The 18,268-nt window shown below is 38.9% G+C and overlaps 1 protein-coding gene across 4 annotated transcripts in view; it reads left to right on the forward strand.

The window, feature by feature from the left end:
• AEBP2 (AE binding protein 2) overlaps positions 1–14,878 on the forward strand; it is a 47,938-nt gene extending 33,060 nt beyond the window's left edge. For 2 of the 4 annotated variants that reach the window (XM_087968739.1, XM_087968741.1), the window contains 4 exons: positions 7,619–7,686; positions 9,681–9,794; positions 10,104–10,170; positions 12,807–14,878. In XM_087968739.1, coding sequence (XP_087824865.1) covers positions 7,619–7,686; positions 9,681–9,794; positions 10,104–10,158 — 237 coding nt within the window. In that variant the 3' untranslated portion in view covers positions 10,159–10,170; positions 12,807–14,878. The remainder of the gene's footprint in view (positions 1–7,618; positions 7,687–9,680; positions 9,795–10,103; positions 10,171–12,806) is intronic. The other 2 variants (XM_087968740.1, XM_087968742.1) reach the window with 1 other exon arrangement.
• Positions 14,879–18,268: the final 3,390 nt, after the last annotated feature.

An 18,268-nucleotide genomic window follows, 5' to 3' on the forward strand; every position in this document is an offset into this window, starting at 1 on the left:
TATGCAGTTCATGTTCCTCTCCTTTTACCCTGTAGAACAGGGGTGTCAAACTCTTGTTGTCACGTGACGTATCGTGACTTTTCCCCCCCTTCGCTGGCGAGGGCGTGGCCAGCCATGACGCATCCAGCCCACATGCCGCGAGTTTGACAGCCCTACTATAGAACATAGAAAAATAACTGTAGCCCTATAAAGTTGCTTAAGGCTGTGATTTCTCCAAGTTTACTCAGCAATTTTCATATTTTAATTGGTTAAATTTATTGCATATCTTTCATTCAGGACTTTCTGGTCTACAGAGCCTCCCTGCATTTAGTTTCTCTCCATTATAATTCTCAGGCAGATTGTTCTGAGAATGACCAGTTGAAAGTGATTCATGAGGCTCATCCAGCATCTTAATCACAGCCATGGATAAATGACCATTTGAATTCTGCTGTCAGAAATACTATCCTAGCACTTCAAATAGTTCTCCGGGCTATATATTTATTCTTTCCAACTTTGTGGAAAGTTGGAAAGAAATTAGGTAAAGAGGCTCAGAACTCTGTCCATAAATATGGTGATTCCTCATAATACAGGGGTGTCAAACTCTCAGCCGGTGGCTGGATGAGTCACGCACTGGCCATGCCCACCCCCGGTTTAGCGAAGGGGGGAAAAGTCATGATACATCATGTGACGATATGACACCGCGAATTTGACATTCCCGTCAGATCACAAGGTGACAAATTTGGTAGGGCAGAGAAATTGACAAAAGAAAAATGGAGGTCTGAAATTGGCATGATCTGGCCAGGGGCTGCCGACCCCTGTGAGAGAGGTAGGTAATAGAGCAGTAGTCCAGAAAGCCGCCAGCTCCTGTGTTCTAGGACTGCCTTCTTTCCATCACATGAACCAGAGAATGCAACTCATCCCTGTGTTCACACAAACACACAAACACAACATAAAGGGCTGTAGAGACACTTGTTACTTCATTCCCAGTCTAAGTGCCATCAAATCAGTGTGGACTCTTATTGACTGTGTTGATATTCTCCAGGTTCCTTTCGGGTCTCTTAATGCGGCATTCGTACTAATTGCAATTGAATTTATCCACCTTGCTGGCAGTCATTCCTTTCCCCCGACTTTCCTTCCACTTGCCTTAGCAATATAAACTTCTCAAAACAGTGAGGCCTTTGTGTAATGTGTCCAAAATATAATAATTTGAGCCTGGTAATTTTGCAATTATTTCACATGAAAAAAACAAGACAATGAGTTGTCTCATTTTTTTTAGCTGTTCCTTGATATTTATTGTTGGAGCTTGCAGATTATTTGCATTTTCATCTGTCACAGAAAAGTGTCATCAGCAGAGAGCAAGTTATTGATGTTTCTTTTTCCAATTTTAAAATCACAATCATCTCCTTCCAGTCCATCTTCCCTTAAAATATATCCAGCATAATAAATAAATAAGGCAATATAGCTTTGTTTCACTCACTTTTCAACCTGGAGTCAATTTTATCTTTCCAGGTTCCATCCATACTCTGGCTTTCAGTGAGGACAATGATGATCTGGATTGTCATTCCCTAAAGACATTCCACAGATTAATATGGTCAACGTGGGCTTTTTGTAGTCAGTCAAATGCTTTCACTTCTTTTTAGTATTCTGTGACAATTATCCAGTGTGTATCAGCAAAGCCTTTTGTTGTTTAGCTTTTTTTCTAAAGCCAGGTTGAACATCTGGCATCTCTTTTTTCCATTTAGGCCTGTAATCTACGTTAGATGATAATCTACGTTAGATGACACTGAACATCAATTTTGCTAACATGTGAAATTAAGGATTTTGTGCAGTAGTTTGTACAATCTGTTAAGCCTCCTTTCCTTGATATTGGCGTGAAGACTGACCTCTTCCAATCTGTCAACCAGCCACTGGGTCATTCCAGATTCGCTGCTGTGATTAGAACCTTTATTAGATTCTTCTTTTGCTTTCTCTTCTATTTCTGTAGATGCTCCTTCAATTCTTATAGTTTATCCTACCTGTCTGCTGATCTGATTTCCAACTTTGTAGCTCACACTTCTGAATAGGGAATATCATGAAAGATATCTTAGATGTTGAAATCTCCTCTCATTTCTATTCGATCTTTTCTGAATGGCTACCTGTTCATTTTAGCATATTGATTTGAGATTGGAATCTCCGAGGTGTTGTGATCTTTTGGAAGTTTATCTGCATTTTCCCTTTCTGTTTCTATTTCATATATTTTAATTTATTTTTATTTCATATTTCTTAACTAGATACAGGTGCTGCTGTAATCCTGTTCCTTATCTCATTTAACAGCTCTCTACATTTTTTTTTCTTTTTGGTTTGAGTTCTTCCTGAGATCTTTGACTTTCTTGGTTCCTTCCTCTTCCTGGCAATTTCTATCACCTGTTCTGGCATCCTGTTTGGTGTCTTCTATTTCTTGGTCTTTGACAGTCTTGTTCTACATTTACCTTTTATAACCTCTTTGATTTCATTTAACAATTTCTCTGGTTCTCTCTCAGTGAGGTCCAGGGCTTCAAAGCAGTTCTTGATACTTCTTGAAAATGGTAGGTATACATTCAAGGTTATGTTGTGAAAACTTTTGGCTTTGATCTTCCTCTTTAGTTTGGTATGGAACCTGCACATAATCAGTTCATGATTTTTTTCTCCCTGCAATCCACTCCTGTCTTTGCTGGCTAATTGATCTGTTACAATTGTTTGTATCAATAATCAGTGGGATCTTCTGTAGTCTCCATCTAATGACCTCTATGTATTCAGAAATTGTTCTGCTTGAAGAATGAATGTGCTGTAACTAAAGAAACCAGAAGGTGATAAGTTGTTCTTAATTCCTGTTTCCTGGTCCATACTTTTTGCTACATTTTGCTCCTATATTTCTAACTTTGACATTCCAGTCTCTAGTCATAAGCGGCAACTCTTGCTTGCATGTTCTGTCATTTTCAGATTGACCTTGACCATAAAACATGACATCTTGCATCAGTGGTTGAAGTAGAAACTTAGATGAGCGTCTTTTTAAAGGACATTATCTGCAAATTCTAATACAGATGATATTTGGTCCTCAATTGCATTGTGCACAGGTCCTGTCCTCCTATATCCTTTCTCACTGAAAGTGGGGCTGTTTCTTCTTCGTTTTTGGGTCCTGCGTAGTAAACAGTACTGTTCGGGATATACACCCTAGCAGAACGTGCAACGGCAGTCTAGCAGGCAGGCAGATATGTGAGACAAAACGTTGTAGTAGCTTACAATCAGTAAGACAGATACACTGTGCAAGTTAAATAGTTTTTATTCCAGCAAGAGTTATAGCATAGTCAAAACAGTCCATATGTCATACACTAAGTTCAGTCAGTCCGGGGGTTATTCAGTTTGCAAAGTCCAGTGTCGAAAAAGAGTTCATTAAACTTACAATCAATCAGTCCAATGATATATCTCTTTTGCAGTCAGAGATATGAAGAAAAATCAAAGCCCTTTTCTTCTCTCAGCAAACACGCAGTTATCACCATCAAGCCATCATTGTCAGTAAAAGCCGAGCAAACAGTGAGCTCTCTTGCTCCCTCTTATGGTGATTTTACAACCGCACCCAAAAACTTGGTTTACAGTTTAAAGTGATACACACAATCATAGTCTCTATATATTATTTTACCCAAATAAGTTAGGTAACCAATGTTATCCCTAACAAGTACGATTTTCTCACTCAAAAGCATCCAATTCCAATCAGTTTCAATTATCTAATGCTTAAGGTGTCAATCTCTATCATCACTTTGTCTTGCTTTTTCTGCCTCGAGCATCCCATATTTGTGGTTTTACGTTCTGTGTTCCCGTTATAATTCCGTCTTTGCCACTTTGGATTTTCTTTCTCCTTTTACAGCAACCTCAGCGATTGAACCTCCTGAAGGGTTTAGGGTCATAAGTATCATTAGTGCTCGAAAAGAGCCTCAGATGTTCCTTAATGGTTTAGGTGACCCTGTTTGGCATGCATACTTTTGACGTGTTTTCCTGGTGTCCTTCGCCCATCTCTCTCGAATCCCCTTCCATCACCCCAATAAGGTAGCAGAGCAGGGACTTTGGGATGAGAGGGTGTAATTGCAGAGAAGAAAATACAAATATTTCCTATGTTTGTAGAGCTAATAAAGAGATTGGAAAGAATTCCCTACTTTGCCTGAAAGCAGTAATGAGAGAAAATAGCTTTATTTTTGTAAGTGTTGAAAGGATGACAGAAATTGTGCTATGACACTTATCAGTCATTTGACTGTTCTTCCCTACTTAGGTGCAAGTATATTTTGGAGCATGTCATGCTGTATGCAAATGTCCCTCCATCTTACTATAATTTACCCAGTATTTTAATTGACGTTCCTCTTTACCCTAACTAGCCAGGCGATTGATGAGACTTATGGGAGTTATTGCTGAGGATATCTGAAGGATTCAATCCTACTCTTTAATTTTAGTTAACTTCACTTATTCCCACTTGCAAGATTGTCCTAGAAAGAGAGAACAATTCCGACCATTTGGCTGTCTGTGTGATGGCCCATTGTCCTATCCTTCTTTGGGGTCAGTACTTATGTAAATTTTCTTCATCCACAAGTTATTTACACACCTTTTTTGCAGTGGGCTGCAAAGTACTTCACAACCCTACTCCAGTCTCCTATTGCAAAACTTAAGAATGACTATGGGCTGGTTGTCTGGGTTATAGGGAAGGAGATGAGATCTGAGTGGCTACACCTGGGCAGAAGCCCTTAGTAGAGACATTGCTACGTAAGGTATTGCTCTTAGGGTTTTGGCATCGGACTGATTATAGTTAGCTTGAAATTCCTTGCTACTCTACTTCAGAACATGGATCCAAATCAGAACTTAGCAGTCATTATTCACCTGTGTCTAATTTAGGCTGATCGAATCCATAAAAAGTCATTTCTGGTGAGATTGGCAGCTATATAAATTTGACAATTATGTGGCTTGAGAAGAAAGGAGTAGGAAGCACACGAATCATCAGCCGTTTCAAATCTTGCGTCTGTGGTTCTGGAGATCTAAGTGCAATATCTGATGGTGGATATAAAAGTGAGGATTTTGCAGATTTGAGAATGAGAATTATTAGCAACACTCTTGCAATAAAATTCTGGGAGAAGGCACAGCTGCTTCAAGCAGTGACAGGCAGATGCTGTATGAGTGCTGCACGTTTCAAAATGTTTAGTGGCTGAAACTAAATGGTATAATTTGGAAGAGTAGCTAACATCTTTTGAGTTGTTTCTGTGGTTCTCCAGGAGAGGTCAGCAGAACTCCATTTGCATATATGTAACCCTCACTCTTGGTAAAGATTGACTTTTCAAAAAGTCCGCAATAGAAACGGGAAAGTTTTTTTTGGTGCGGAAGGTATTAATTTCTTTGTCAGAATCTTCGCAGTCCTATGAATGCTCCTGCAACCCTTTGAAGACAAATCAAGCAATACTCTGATTGCTGATTTGTGGCTATTTGTTTCTGCTTTGAAAGTCTTGAGCAAAAGTCTTCCCATTCCTCTCACCAAGATGACCACAGGAGCTTTGAAAAGAAATTTCTTTTCATGAGGAACTCAGCTGTTGCTTTCCCCCATCGCCCTCGATAAGGCTCATTGTTGTTACTTGGTAAGATACCTTCTGAGGGATCTTCTGAATCCACATAAAAAGAATATTGAAATTAATGCCCTCCAGATGTTTTGAACTAGAGTTTTCTTAATACCTCACTAATTCACCAATTTACTGACGATAGTTATTGGAATAATAGTCTAGAATGTTTAAATGACACCAAGTTGTAAATGACACCTGCAATGTAGTAATTCTTCTTCTTTTGATATCTTGATTGATACATAAAATATATTATCTGGCCAGTTGGGCCTTCTCTCTTTTGGCTTTTGTATTTGTGAAGTGCTTTCCATGGGTTTGAAAACAGAGTTACGGTACATCCAGACATCTTGCACCTATTTTAATTTTAAGAAAATAACATGGAAACAGGTAAAACTATTTCAGGCATGTTTTTACATCAGTTGTAATTTCCAAGTTTCTAGAACTTGCTTTACGATCAGCCTTGTATTTCTGTTTTATATACGTTTGTTGCTGATGTTTGCTAGAATACCTGGCTAGCATTTAACAATATTTATACTTTCTTTGAAAGATTGCCTTTAAAAATACACTTTTATAGATCCTTGTATAGAATCTTTGCTAATAATACTGCATTAAGGCTTTGGGGGGGGGGGGTTCTTTTAGAGCGAGCGTAACAATTTAGGATGCAGGATAAGAAAATAATAATGTATCATCATTTCTACTTTTCAAATTAGATGCTAATGTTCAAACATGACTTAGAAGGTGGAAGCTCCTATGCAACCCCCCTGTGCCCTAATCACTTGAACTGATTAGGATGAGCTCTGATTCTCTTTTGAGAACCTCTGTGTGTAGCTTTTTACCTTAATGCATAAGGCAGCTTTCCAAGAGAGGAGTAAATATGCAGTATTTCCACTGGTTTTACGCAATGGGGGTTTACAGTGTTTGCCATTTTCTCTAAATCAACTCCATTCCTAATTTTCTTACCAGGGCTCCCTGCTTGAGGCAGGCTTGCCTTTTCTATTTATTTAGAAAATATATATGGTTGCCCACCTTAACCAAACAACTCTGAGCAGCTAACAACATAACACAAAAATACATTTAAAAATAAACATAGAAAATAGAAAAGCTGAGGCACCCTCATATATCATTCTCAGTCCCCAGACTTGCCTATATCGGGCTCCACTAACAATGTGGTCTTAATGCTTGAAGGAAAAAAGCCAGACTGGAAAATGTTTGAGCAATCAGAATTTGGGAGTCGGCCTAAACAATTCCCTCTGACGCCATGGCATTTTAAGTCCTGTTTCTACATTTCTTCAAGCAGCCTTATCCACAAGTCTTTATCTTTCATGCTTCTAAATTTCCCAGGGACCCATTAGCTTTGAAAACAGCTCCAATCCCTGTTACACCAGATACAGAATTCTAGAAATGTGTCTGAAACGTGCAATTACAAGCTTATTTGTCTGTGTGGCTTTTATCCTGTGCTTAATATTTCTGCAGAACATCAAGACGTTTCCACTTTTGGGCTTGAGCTACCTCTTTATGCAGTCCATTCATGATGTTGAAGGCAAACAACCGATTTGATATGTCTTATATGAGTTAAACTAAGAAACCTACTGTTTTCTTCCACAGGATGCAAAATACATATAATGTGCAAAAACTTTCCCCAGCTGTTTTGAGGTGGCAACATGGCAGCATGGGGTGGCAGCTTTGAGAAAAGCAGCCAGTGTATGTCAATGTTCTCAACCTTAGCCACTCAAAAATGAGTGGACTTCAACTCCCAGAAATCCCTAGTCAACATGATATATTTGTTTCAGAAAATGGAGGCAGACATTGAAAAGGGAACTAACTATGTGTATATTAGCATCATCTCACATAAATTTGAACATCATCTCAAAAGTAAACTGTTTTTAGAGAAGAAGAAAGCTGCTTCGATGTCTATCAGAATCCATGAAAAAAAAAACTGTAAACCAAAACACTTATTGGACCAGATATTTTTACGGGCAGGGAATTCAAGAAAGAGCATAAATATTTCAAGTTGCTTTTCTCATGTTTGCTTTTAGGTAATAGCTAAAAGGAAAGAGGACTCTGGAAAAGTTAAGTTGCTGCTTCACTGGACTCCAGAAGATATGTAAGTATTTATACTCAGTAGTAGATAATTTGGGCACCTGCAAAAATTACGATATTGTATTTTACACAAGCATACACAGAATTTTCAACTTACTGAAGAGGTTCATGTGACTTAGGCTCATAGCATTGTTATAAAGCTCTGATGGAGAATTAAAATTACCAAGTTAATTCATGCATTTGAGTCTTCATTAAGCAAAAGTAATATTCATTAGGAAGTCAAAAAGGAAAGCGACTTTTACCCTTATTACAGTGCTGAACACATCCATAGCTGAGTTAAATTTTGTTTGAGTTTTTTTGAACATATTGGAAAGAAGGTATATGCCTTAACCCTGTGTTAATTAGCACGTTTCCAAAACTAAACAGAAAAGGTGGCCAATAGCAGAAATATTCTTACTTGTATAATCAGTAAATACAATCAATATATATTGTTGAATGTTCTTTAGTTTTTTTCATTGAAGATGCATATGATGTTTCAACTTTGCTAAAGATTGCAAGCTTTTGTTACCTTGTTAACACCACAGAAGCAGTTGCTAAAAGGGCTTTGAAATCATTATGGAAAGATACATTCATTACCAATATTAAAATCAGCAATGCTCATTTGAACTATAATTAGCTTTTTCAATAAACAAAAAATCAGGGTATCAGAAATTAGCAATTTTTAAACAGTATGTTCACATATAGAACATACCGGTATATATTCCTTTTTTCTATCCTTTTCAACAGAGGCACAATTCTGTTTTAATTTTAATTCAATTTAACTCAGTTCAGTGGACAGGATGAAACGTCCATTTCTCAATTAACTTTTTGAAAGCTCCTTAACACTGGCCAAAATAAATTTGTGGAAAATGTCTTTCACATATTTGCCATTGCTTTTCAAAAGTAGACAGTTGTAGTTCAGTTTCCCAAATTGAAACTGGTTCTATGTTTTTCACTAACAGAAGGGTAGTTGAAACTTTTAGTTAGCTTTGAAGAAATAATGCATGGATATTTAAATAAAGTCACTGCCTGGGGGTGCTATTATTTTGAATAATAATATTAATCATTGTAATTAATGCTACTTATGTGAGATTTTGAAAAGCTCCCAGTAGATACACATTATGCTCAATGGTTAAGACCCTGGACTTGTCAGCTGAAAGCCAGTAGCTCAGGTTTGAGACCCGAGCAACACATAACCGGGTGAGCTCATGTCCTCGCCCCAGTTCCTGCCAACCTAACAGTTCGAAAGCACGCAAATGTGAGTACATAAATAGGCACCATTTTGATGGGAAGGTGTAACACCACTCCATGTCATCATGCCGTCTATACTACCATGGAAATAACTTTGGATAGCACTGGCTCAATGGCCTTGAAACAGAGATGAGCACCACCCCTGAAAGTCGGTTACAACTAGCAGGGTAAAATCCACAGGGACTCCTTTACATTGTTGAGAATGCTATCCTCAGAGCCAAACTAATATTATTGTTATCTCTTTGCATAGAGAGGTTGAGCTACTGTCAAATCATATAGGGCTTCTAGAACAGGGGCGTCAACCTCGTGGCCCACGGGTTGGCTTCGTCATGCGCTGACCACGTCCACCTCCGGTTTAGCAAAGGGGAAAGTTGCAGTTACACGTTGTTGCGATTTTGACACCCCCGTTCTAGAAAATGGCATAGAATTTTGTGCCTACGGATGCTTAATTTGGGCGAGCCTCCTATCCCAATCATCATAACTAAAATGGTAGAAATAAAACGTTACTCCCTGAAAGAGATGCAGCCTTTTTGGATGTAGAGGGGGAGAGCCTTGTCCTGCAACAAAAAGGTTTGGAATTACAAGTTAAGCTGACTGTGATGCTCAGAGAGAAGCAGATTTCCAGCCAAATCTTTTTGGCAGTGCAATGTTGGCGTGGATTTTTTTTTTTTCCCCATAAGAATTGACAGCAGCTCTTTTACCAGTAGTGATAATGGAGAGTGAATCACTGACCTTTTTTTTTTTCTGAATATTTTATTTTATTCATAGTCTTCCTGATGTGTGGATAAATGAAAGTGAAAGGCATCAATTAAAAACTAAAGTAGTTCACTTATCAAAACTACCAAAAGATACTGCTTTGCTTCTGGACCCAAACATATACAGGTAAATCTCCTCATTTCTGGATGTTCGCTTTGCCCAGTGTGACTTGATGCCTTGTGTAACTTTTTGAAGCTGTCCCAGAGCTGCTATCAGTGCAGGTCGCCAAAGTAGTCAGTGCTATTCCTCTTTGATCGTTCACCTTCACTCATATTTTTGGCAGATGTTAGAGGAAGAAACATTTCCTTGTTTTGACAGCATCCAGAAGTTAATTTTCAAGGCTTGAGGTCACATGGCAGCTTTTGAACTGAAACTCTGGCTGGTAAATATGTGTATTTACCGAGTGTATTTTACTTTTTTGTGCTTGGTGTACAGAAAGTCTAGTAAAGGAGGTACATTCAGTGGAATCCTGAAAGATCACTTCTCTTAAGATCACATGCTGGTTTGTATACCAATTTTTTAAAGTCCAAATTTTATCTTTTTTTTAAAAAAAAGAAAAAATCACATTCTGTTCAGCCTGTAATACATATAGTATTACTTTTAAGATCTTAGTGCTCTGTGCAATTTAAACAAATTAAATGCCTTTTTTCTTTTCATTTTGGGGTTAGGATGGGGACAGACCTATCATAATTTACTGTTGAACTTTACTATACAATTAGAGTCTATATTTTTTTATAATAAACTCTGTTTCCCTGAAAATAAGACCTGTTTCAAAAAATAAGACCTAGCATGTTTTTACTTGTGCGTCTAATATAAGCCCTCCCCCTCCCCAAGATAAGCCCTAATTAAGAACCAGCGCCACTGGCCACCCACCTGTTCCATCTGGTTGCTCACAGTGATGCGGGGAGTGAAGCTGCCGCAAGCATCTGACACCAGCTTACCTCAGGGCCCCCGTAGCCAGGTCATCCACGCCCTGACACCTGACTCCCAGCCATCCATGTCCTGACATCAGCCCACTTCTGCTTGCTCGCAGCCGCAGTGGAGCAGGAGGCTGAGTGTGTTGGTGCTGTGGTGCGAGGCAGGTTTTGGGGCATGAATGGCCTGGCTTTGGGGGACCTGAGATAGGCCAGGGCGGGGCACGTGGGGCATCTCAGCCCACCCCCACCTCGCAGTGGTGACACTGCCCCACCCACGGCCTCCTGCCCCACAGCCAACCAGCAGAAGTGGGTCTCCCGTACATGGGAAAAAAGATACCCCCAAAATAAGCTCTAGTGCTTATTTTGGGACCCAAAAGAAAATAAGACCTGGTCGTATTTTCGGAGAAACACGGGTATGATTTTGTGAAAACACTGTAAATGTCATCCCAAAGTTGATTTTCCAAAAGGCAACTGGACTTTCTTGGTTTTTTTTTTCCTTGAAAGCATTTTGCTTCTCATCCAAGAAACTTCAGAGAACTGAAGAAGCTTCTTGGATGAGAAGTTTTCAAAGAAAAAAATCCAAGAAAATCCAGTTGCCTTTTGTAAAATCAACTTTGGGACAACCATGACTTGGATGATTGAGAATCTCGATAGACACACATAAGTGTCCATAATTATATCTCCTGTGCTTTTTTCCTCAAAGGTAATCTGAAAAGAACTGTTTTATGATTTGTTGTCAAAGTTATAACTATTTTTTTTTGCTGGTATTGGGTCTTTTAAATGTTAGAAGCTCCAGGTTCTAATGCCTAGCAAGTTTTATTACCGGTAGTCCTTGACTTGCAGTCATTTGTTTAGTGACCAGTTGACCTTAGAACAGCACTGAAAAAAGTGACTCATGACTGGTCCTTGCATTTACAACCATTGCAGCATCCTCACAGTTATACGATCAAAATTCAGGTACTTGGCAACTGTCATGTATTTATGACAGTTGCAGCATCCTGCACACACATTGTGATTGTGTGATCTTACTGTCTGGTTTCCAACAAGCAAAGTCAACGGGGGAAGCCAGATTCGCTTAACAGCCACGTTATTCATTTAATATGGATCTAGGAATTTAGAAAATTTCCTAAAAAACATAAACTTTCAGTGCTTTGCTTAACAACCATGGCAAAAAAGCATATAAAATCAGTTGTAACAACCCTTCTCGCTTAGCAGCAGGAATTCTAGTCCCAATTCTGGTTGTAAGTCAAGGACCTCCTCTAAAGTCAATCTCAGGTTGCAGAGATAGGAAAGATATGGGCCCAAAACATTGTGGAATTGTTAAGTGAAGGGAGCATGAAGGGACATACTCTCAATCATTCTCACGACAACTTCTATACACAGCAGTATGTTTATAGAACTGCATACTATAGGCTCATCTGAGTCCTAGAAACTTTTTAGCTTACCTTTTATTTGTCATACTCAAGATTAATCCATTTAAATTTTGTCTTGGGAAAATACATGTTGTTAAACATATTATTTAACAGAAGTAATCATACTAGTTAAATTTGCAATATTAATTATAAAGCAGCTTTATGGCCCTTAACATTTTCTTGGGGTTTTAATTACAGTGCAATAATGTAAAGTCATATTTCACATCTGGCACCAGTTTCTGAAATCCTCTCATTTTTAGTCTGTTTCTTAATTAAATATATAAAGCTCTGAGGAATACACAAAAGCCTTTTTGACAATTGTAATCTTTGTCAGAGGTACAGTGGGAGCAATACAGATATTCTCATCAGAAATAATGGGAAATATTGTGATAAATACAGTTCTGAAACCGGGGCCGTTATGGAGATGAAAAAGCTTATTAATTAATCTTTTTTTTTTTTTTTTGGAAAAGTGAGAGATGGGAGTCTTTGATTAATATGAATATTTTCTGTGGGCTCCTTTACCCCATTTTCTGAAAGATAATATCCACATAACTCCAATTCAAATCAGTATCTGAAGAATAAACAGAAATATGTCGTTCCTTCTGCTTCCAGATGTTTCGAATACTTAATTTTTCCCCACTGACTTCAACCTGGTTGTCTCCTCAGAAAGCGTGCCAGTCCTCTTACCTGGCAGTAGAAGTGTTTTTCCCGTAATTCCGTCTTAATTCCCAGCAGGAAGAACCTGTTAACCAGAGCAAGTTAAACTTCCTTTGAGAAGCCACCAATGCTGTGTTTCCTTTTCCTTCCAGAACAATGCCACAGAAGAGGTTGAAGAGGTAAAAATCGACTTGGTGGGGGCACCTAACCTACCGTCTTAATCACTGACCATGGAATTAGAATTGCACATTCCTTGAGTCCTTTACCTTTATCTACTCACACACAGACACAAATACACAGGCACACACACCCTCAGACATGGCACACCCACCCCCTCTGTGTCCGACTGCTGCCAGCCTATGATTGGTCTAACCATTCTGTGAATGAAAATGAAGCATCTTATGGAATATATTATATATAAATGTCTAACATACCTTTAATGGGACGGTACAATGGTGAAGCTTCTCTGGCATGCTCACCAATGTTTTTGTTTTCAGTGACTTTTTTGAAACTTGTATTGGATGAATTGGCAATCCCTGAATTGTCAGTTGAAAACCCATCCTAGTCGTTACTCACATTTTTAAAAAAAAATTGGGGGGGAAATCTCATCATTGATAAGCAACAGCCAGAGAGAATCCTTGGTGAAGCATCTCCGTTGTCACTTTAGTGAACTTGTGGTGTCCAATCACATAACCTTAAGTGGTGGTATCATGTTTAAGCAAAATGGTGGTGGCATACTTTGATTTTTATCAGAATTATATATTCATTCATTCGTTCAGGGGAGGTTGATCAATGTTAGGTGTTGCTGTATATCCAGTCCTCTTCATAAGATATTACTGTATATCAATCAGACTTTAATAATATCTATACAAAAAAGAAGAAGAAACAACATTGGTTTTATATTCTATTTGGCTTTTAAAACTCCAGCTTGCTTTTAAAGATTATATTGTCTCCCTTTCCCTCCTTTTGGCCTAAATGTTTCTGTTTGTCAAAAAAGAAGTATTTTTTAAAAAGAAGCATTTAAAAATACAATCGTTTATGCACCAAAGTTGGCTATGAAAAGAATTAAATTGCTTCCTCACTTTATTAAGCAAGGATTTACGAAAAAATTTTTAACCCTACAGGAATAGAAAACTTGTGTACTTTGTCTTGTATTGAGACAAAAAAAAAAGTTGCATATAGAGAATGAGACATTGCTTGTAAATAGTTTTGCAGATTTGTAATATATTTTTATATCACAAAATGTAGATGTTTTTCCCTAGAGGCATGGAAGTTAAAATGTATATATTATGGTAGAAATAATATTGAAGGATATTGTATGTCATTAGCGCTGCCAGAATTTGTTTAAAGCAAGCACCTTTCTTAACAATAATATGTCTCTTGGATTTCTAAGAGACTCTATACTACTGTTAATAAGAACAAAACACATTGATATCCTTTCAGAAATCTTTGAAGGATGCATAATATCCATAGAAGGTTTATAGCACCTCACTGCTGAACATGGATATGAAATCAATCTTTTTCCTTGCTTGTTGGAAGGAACAAATGTAAAATAAATGACTTAATAAGGTGGCTTATATGCAGTCAAACTGCATGATTAACCTAACCCTTCCTGTTTAGGAGGATTTTGTTTTTGTTTTTTATTTTATTTTATTTTTTGCATTACTACAGCGACTTTTTTACACTATTTTTTTTTAATTAAACAGCAAATAAATTAAAGTCTAAAGTTTTGGGAGATAGAAGTTGGGGTTGTTGTTTTTTCCGAATTGTATAAGGAGAGCTGCCTTAATGAAGGTAAAATGCTTGTTTGTTGCCTGGTGGATTTAGAATGTTTTCACAAACATTTAAATTTTATTATTGTGCAGATTTAGAAGCACTGCTGACATGGAATGGTTCTGGAATACTGTAGCTGTTTGACAATGGTATTTCATAAAGATCTGTGGCAATGTTAACTATTTAAAACAGATGCCGTGTTTGTTTTGTCTTTTGTTTTTAATTTTTGCTTAAGCACTTCAGTTACTGCTTTATCTTCATTAAATGGTCATCTGTAATTGCTTGGGTTCCTTTTCTTTACATTGCCAAATAGGTGTTTTTCAGATATAGTTTGTATTTGTATTTTTTTTAAGTCTTATTGTTTCATGAATCTCTTGTATGCCATTCATAATTGACAGATGATTGTAGACTTTTCTGGAGTATTTTTTCTAATAAAAGAAAGCAAATGCAACTACGGTTTAAGGTTTTTGAATGTCATTTACATATTGCAATACCACTTTCCATTACAAAGGATCCCAAAGCAAGACTTCAAAATAAAAATGAGATTAAAAAAAAAAACAGAATAGAGGCCAGGATTAACTTACTTCATTGAAAAACAACTACGGCTACGCCTCGACTTATAACCATTTCTTTAGTGACCAATCAAAGTTACAGCAGCACTGAAAGAAGTGACTTATGACCGTTTTTCACACTGCCATTGCAGCATTCCCTGTGGTCACATGATCAACGTTCTGGTGCTTGGCAACTGGCATGTACATATGACAGTTGCACTGTCCTGGGGTCATGTGATCACCATTTGTAACCTTGAGCCGAGTCAGTGGGGGAAGCAGTGATTCGTTTTAACAGCTGTGGCAAAAGGTCGTAAAATGGAGCTTAACCACTCTGCTTAGCGATGGAAAATTAAATTACCAAGGCAATTAAAATGCATTCCTGAACACCAAGTGAGCCTTTCTTTGGGGTGTTATTTTTTTTTTTTAAAAAAAGATCTATTTAGATAGAAACCATGTTTCAATATTCATCTTGCTTTAATTTTTCTTTTTTAAAAGATAAGTTAAAAGTTGGCTAAGTGATGCCTTCGGCTATCACAAAGTCTCAATTTGGCCTCAAATCCTAATGTTTTTATGGACACGTAGAGTTGTGCTTTAACGATAACAGAACTCATCTGAAAACTAGGCCTTCCAAGAATTCTTTTTTTTTTCTCCCAACTTTCCACTCTACGCTACAACCCAGCCGTCTTTCTTGGGTTTCACCTGCTTAGGTTTTCAACCTAAGGTCACTTCAAGGTCACTTCATTCTGCCACCTGCTATAAATCTGAATGCTTCCATTTTCTTCTAAAGGGTACTAATCTGGTCCTTTGAAGGATGCTTGTGAAGGACAAAAACACCCAGTTATCAGAAGGCAAATTGATGAGGTTGCTGTCTATCACCTTATGCAGCTTTCCAAGTATTCTCTTCCTAGGCAAGGTTTGACTGGGTTGTAACCAATAGCACCCCCCCCAAAATGCCTCTACATTATACTTATACCTCTTATCTTATAAATACTTGAAAAACAAACAAACAAACAAATAATACATAGAGCAGAAAATCATGACAGCCAATTTGGTTCATTGGTTAAAGCATTGGACTAACTAAGATACCGTGTTTCTCATATAATAAGGCCGGGTCTTATTTTTTTTTTTTTGAGCCCCAAAAAATGGCTAGGCCGTCTTTTCGGGGGTGACTTAATTCCCCCCCCCTTGCATCTTTGGGCAGGTGGGCGGCGACGGCTTGGATGTTGACCTCGGCATTGGTGGGGCATTTTGTATCAGGGTCAACGCAAGCAGCACCATATCCAGGTGTGCAACAAAAGTACTTCCTAACAGCAAGCCCCCCTGCCATTTCCCCCCCATTTTGCATGTTTTAATATAGGCCTTAATTTGGGGGGAGGGGGTTAATTTCATTTCATGCCTATAAAACATGCTGGGACTTCCTATTGGGGGAGGCCGTATTGTTGGAGAAACAGGGTAGAAGTCTCCAAACTTGCCAATTTTAAGACTTGTGGACTTCCAACTCCCAGAATTCCTCAGCCAGTATAGCTGGCTGAGGAATTCTGGAAGTTGAAGTTCACAAGTCTTAAAGTTGCCAAGTTTGGAGACCCCTGAACTAGGAGATTGAAGTTTTAGTCCTTTCTCCCTTAGGCATGCAAACTTGACACTCAAGCCAACTCACAAAAACAGAAAAGAGGTGTAGGAAAACCTGTACATTTGCCTTGAAAATAAAGGGGGGGATATACCTCAGATAAATGCTTGGCAATGAATATGATGCTTAGCTGCACACATGTGTTTTCCGTGTTTAGTTTTGAATGTAAAAAGCTTTGAAAACAAAATAGAATTAGGTAAGACGAGAATTTAGAGAGTCCAAAGAGACTTCCAAGTTGGGGTGTTTGGTGTTCAGGAATGCATTTTAAGTGCCCTGGTAATTTAATCTGACGTAGGGTGTGTCTTTGGCTAAAATGTCTCCTCCATTTACTAATATATGGGAGAGAGGCTTGTGAGGCAAAGCTATTTTCCCCAAATCTCTATATTTCTGTTTCCATTCAACATAGAGCAGGGGTTCAGCTACTCTCAAAAGACTTGAATAAATAAGCAAAAGTCTCTGAACTCAAGTTTTACCTGAGGACTTCAGGATTTCTCTCCTTAAAACCCAAATGTCTGTTTTCAGAGAAAATCATCCAACGAGGGAATGATCTTGGACAGTTCTTTTGTTCAGGGAAAATAGACATACAATTGAGCTTAGCTCTGCTACCGTCTTCCAATTGCATGCTGAACCTTGGCTGGGTTAATACCATTTAATCTGACAATTGCCTCCCCTGTGATGAATTATTTGTGCTTCTCTGCGATGCAGGCGCTCTCCTTTATGACCCCCTGACCAGTGAGAATGAAAAGAAACAACCTGTCATCACTGAATTAAAAAGCCTGTACACTTCAATATGAAAGCCCAAGTACTTAACTCTTGCTAATTCTCCTCGAGCCGCTCGGAGCATCCAGAGACTGGGATGTGCTTCTGAGTCCTCTTCTTGCAGGCTGAGCTTTAGATGAGGAAACGCTCCGCCCCTCACGTGGTATCGCGCAGCGTCTCCCTGTCTTTTGCTCAGCCTCGAAGAGTCAGGCTGTGTTTCAGAGAGCTCCTTGGCTGATCGCACATTTCTTTACTATTACAACCCTCTCGTCTTGATAAGGTTTGCTTTTCCTTCCTCCTCCTGCGCAAAGGGTCTGGACTTAAGGAAAATTTTTCCCCGTCCTTGGGGCAAGGCTGCGGGCTCGCAGCGCGATAGCGCGACCCCCACCCTTATCTGATCGCCGCTGCCTCCGCGTTGCCTCGTGGCACGCGTTTTTCTTTACTGCTGGATTCCCCCACCTTAAACACCGATCGGGAGGGTCATCGCCCTAGGGCCCTAGGCGCTGTGCTGACCAGCGAAGCCCTCCCTTCCGTCCCGAAGGCGTCCCGACGGTTCAGCTTGCGACGCCATTTTGGCTCCGCATCGTGGTCGGGCGCCATTTTGAATTTCTTTGCTGCGGCGAATTGGAGCCCCAGGCCTTGGGTCAGAGCTTAGCTGCCCATTTCTTCCACCTGGCTGGCCCTTGTATTACTTGTTGGCCTCCCGCAGCCCGTTTTTGGGCGAAGTTGCAGCCCCCTCCGGTTTTATTTTTCTTGTCTGGAGGCCTGCTGCCAGAGGCTCTTCTTCTACCATAGGCCTCAGGTGTTTATTTGACTAATTGGCCTGTACTGAGATATACGAAGTTCTCACTGTTACGGTTACTGTTTAAAAAAAAAAAAAAAAAAAAAATCTATCTATATATAT

The sequence above is a fragment of the Notechis scutatus genome, chromosome 6 (genome assembly GCF_049901735.1).
Source record: "Notechis scutatus isolate UNSWTSFEM ecotype Mainland chromosome 6, rNotScu1.2, whole genome shotgun sequence".
Lineage (NCBI taxonomy): Eukaryota > Metazoa > Chordata > Lepidosauria > Squamata > Elapidae > Notechis > Notechis scutatus.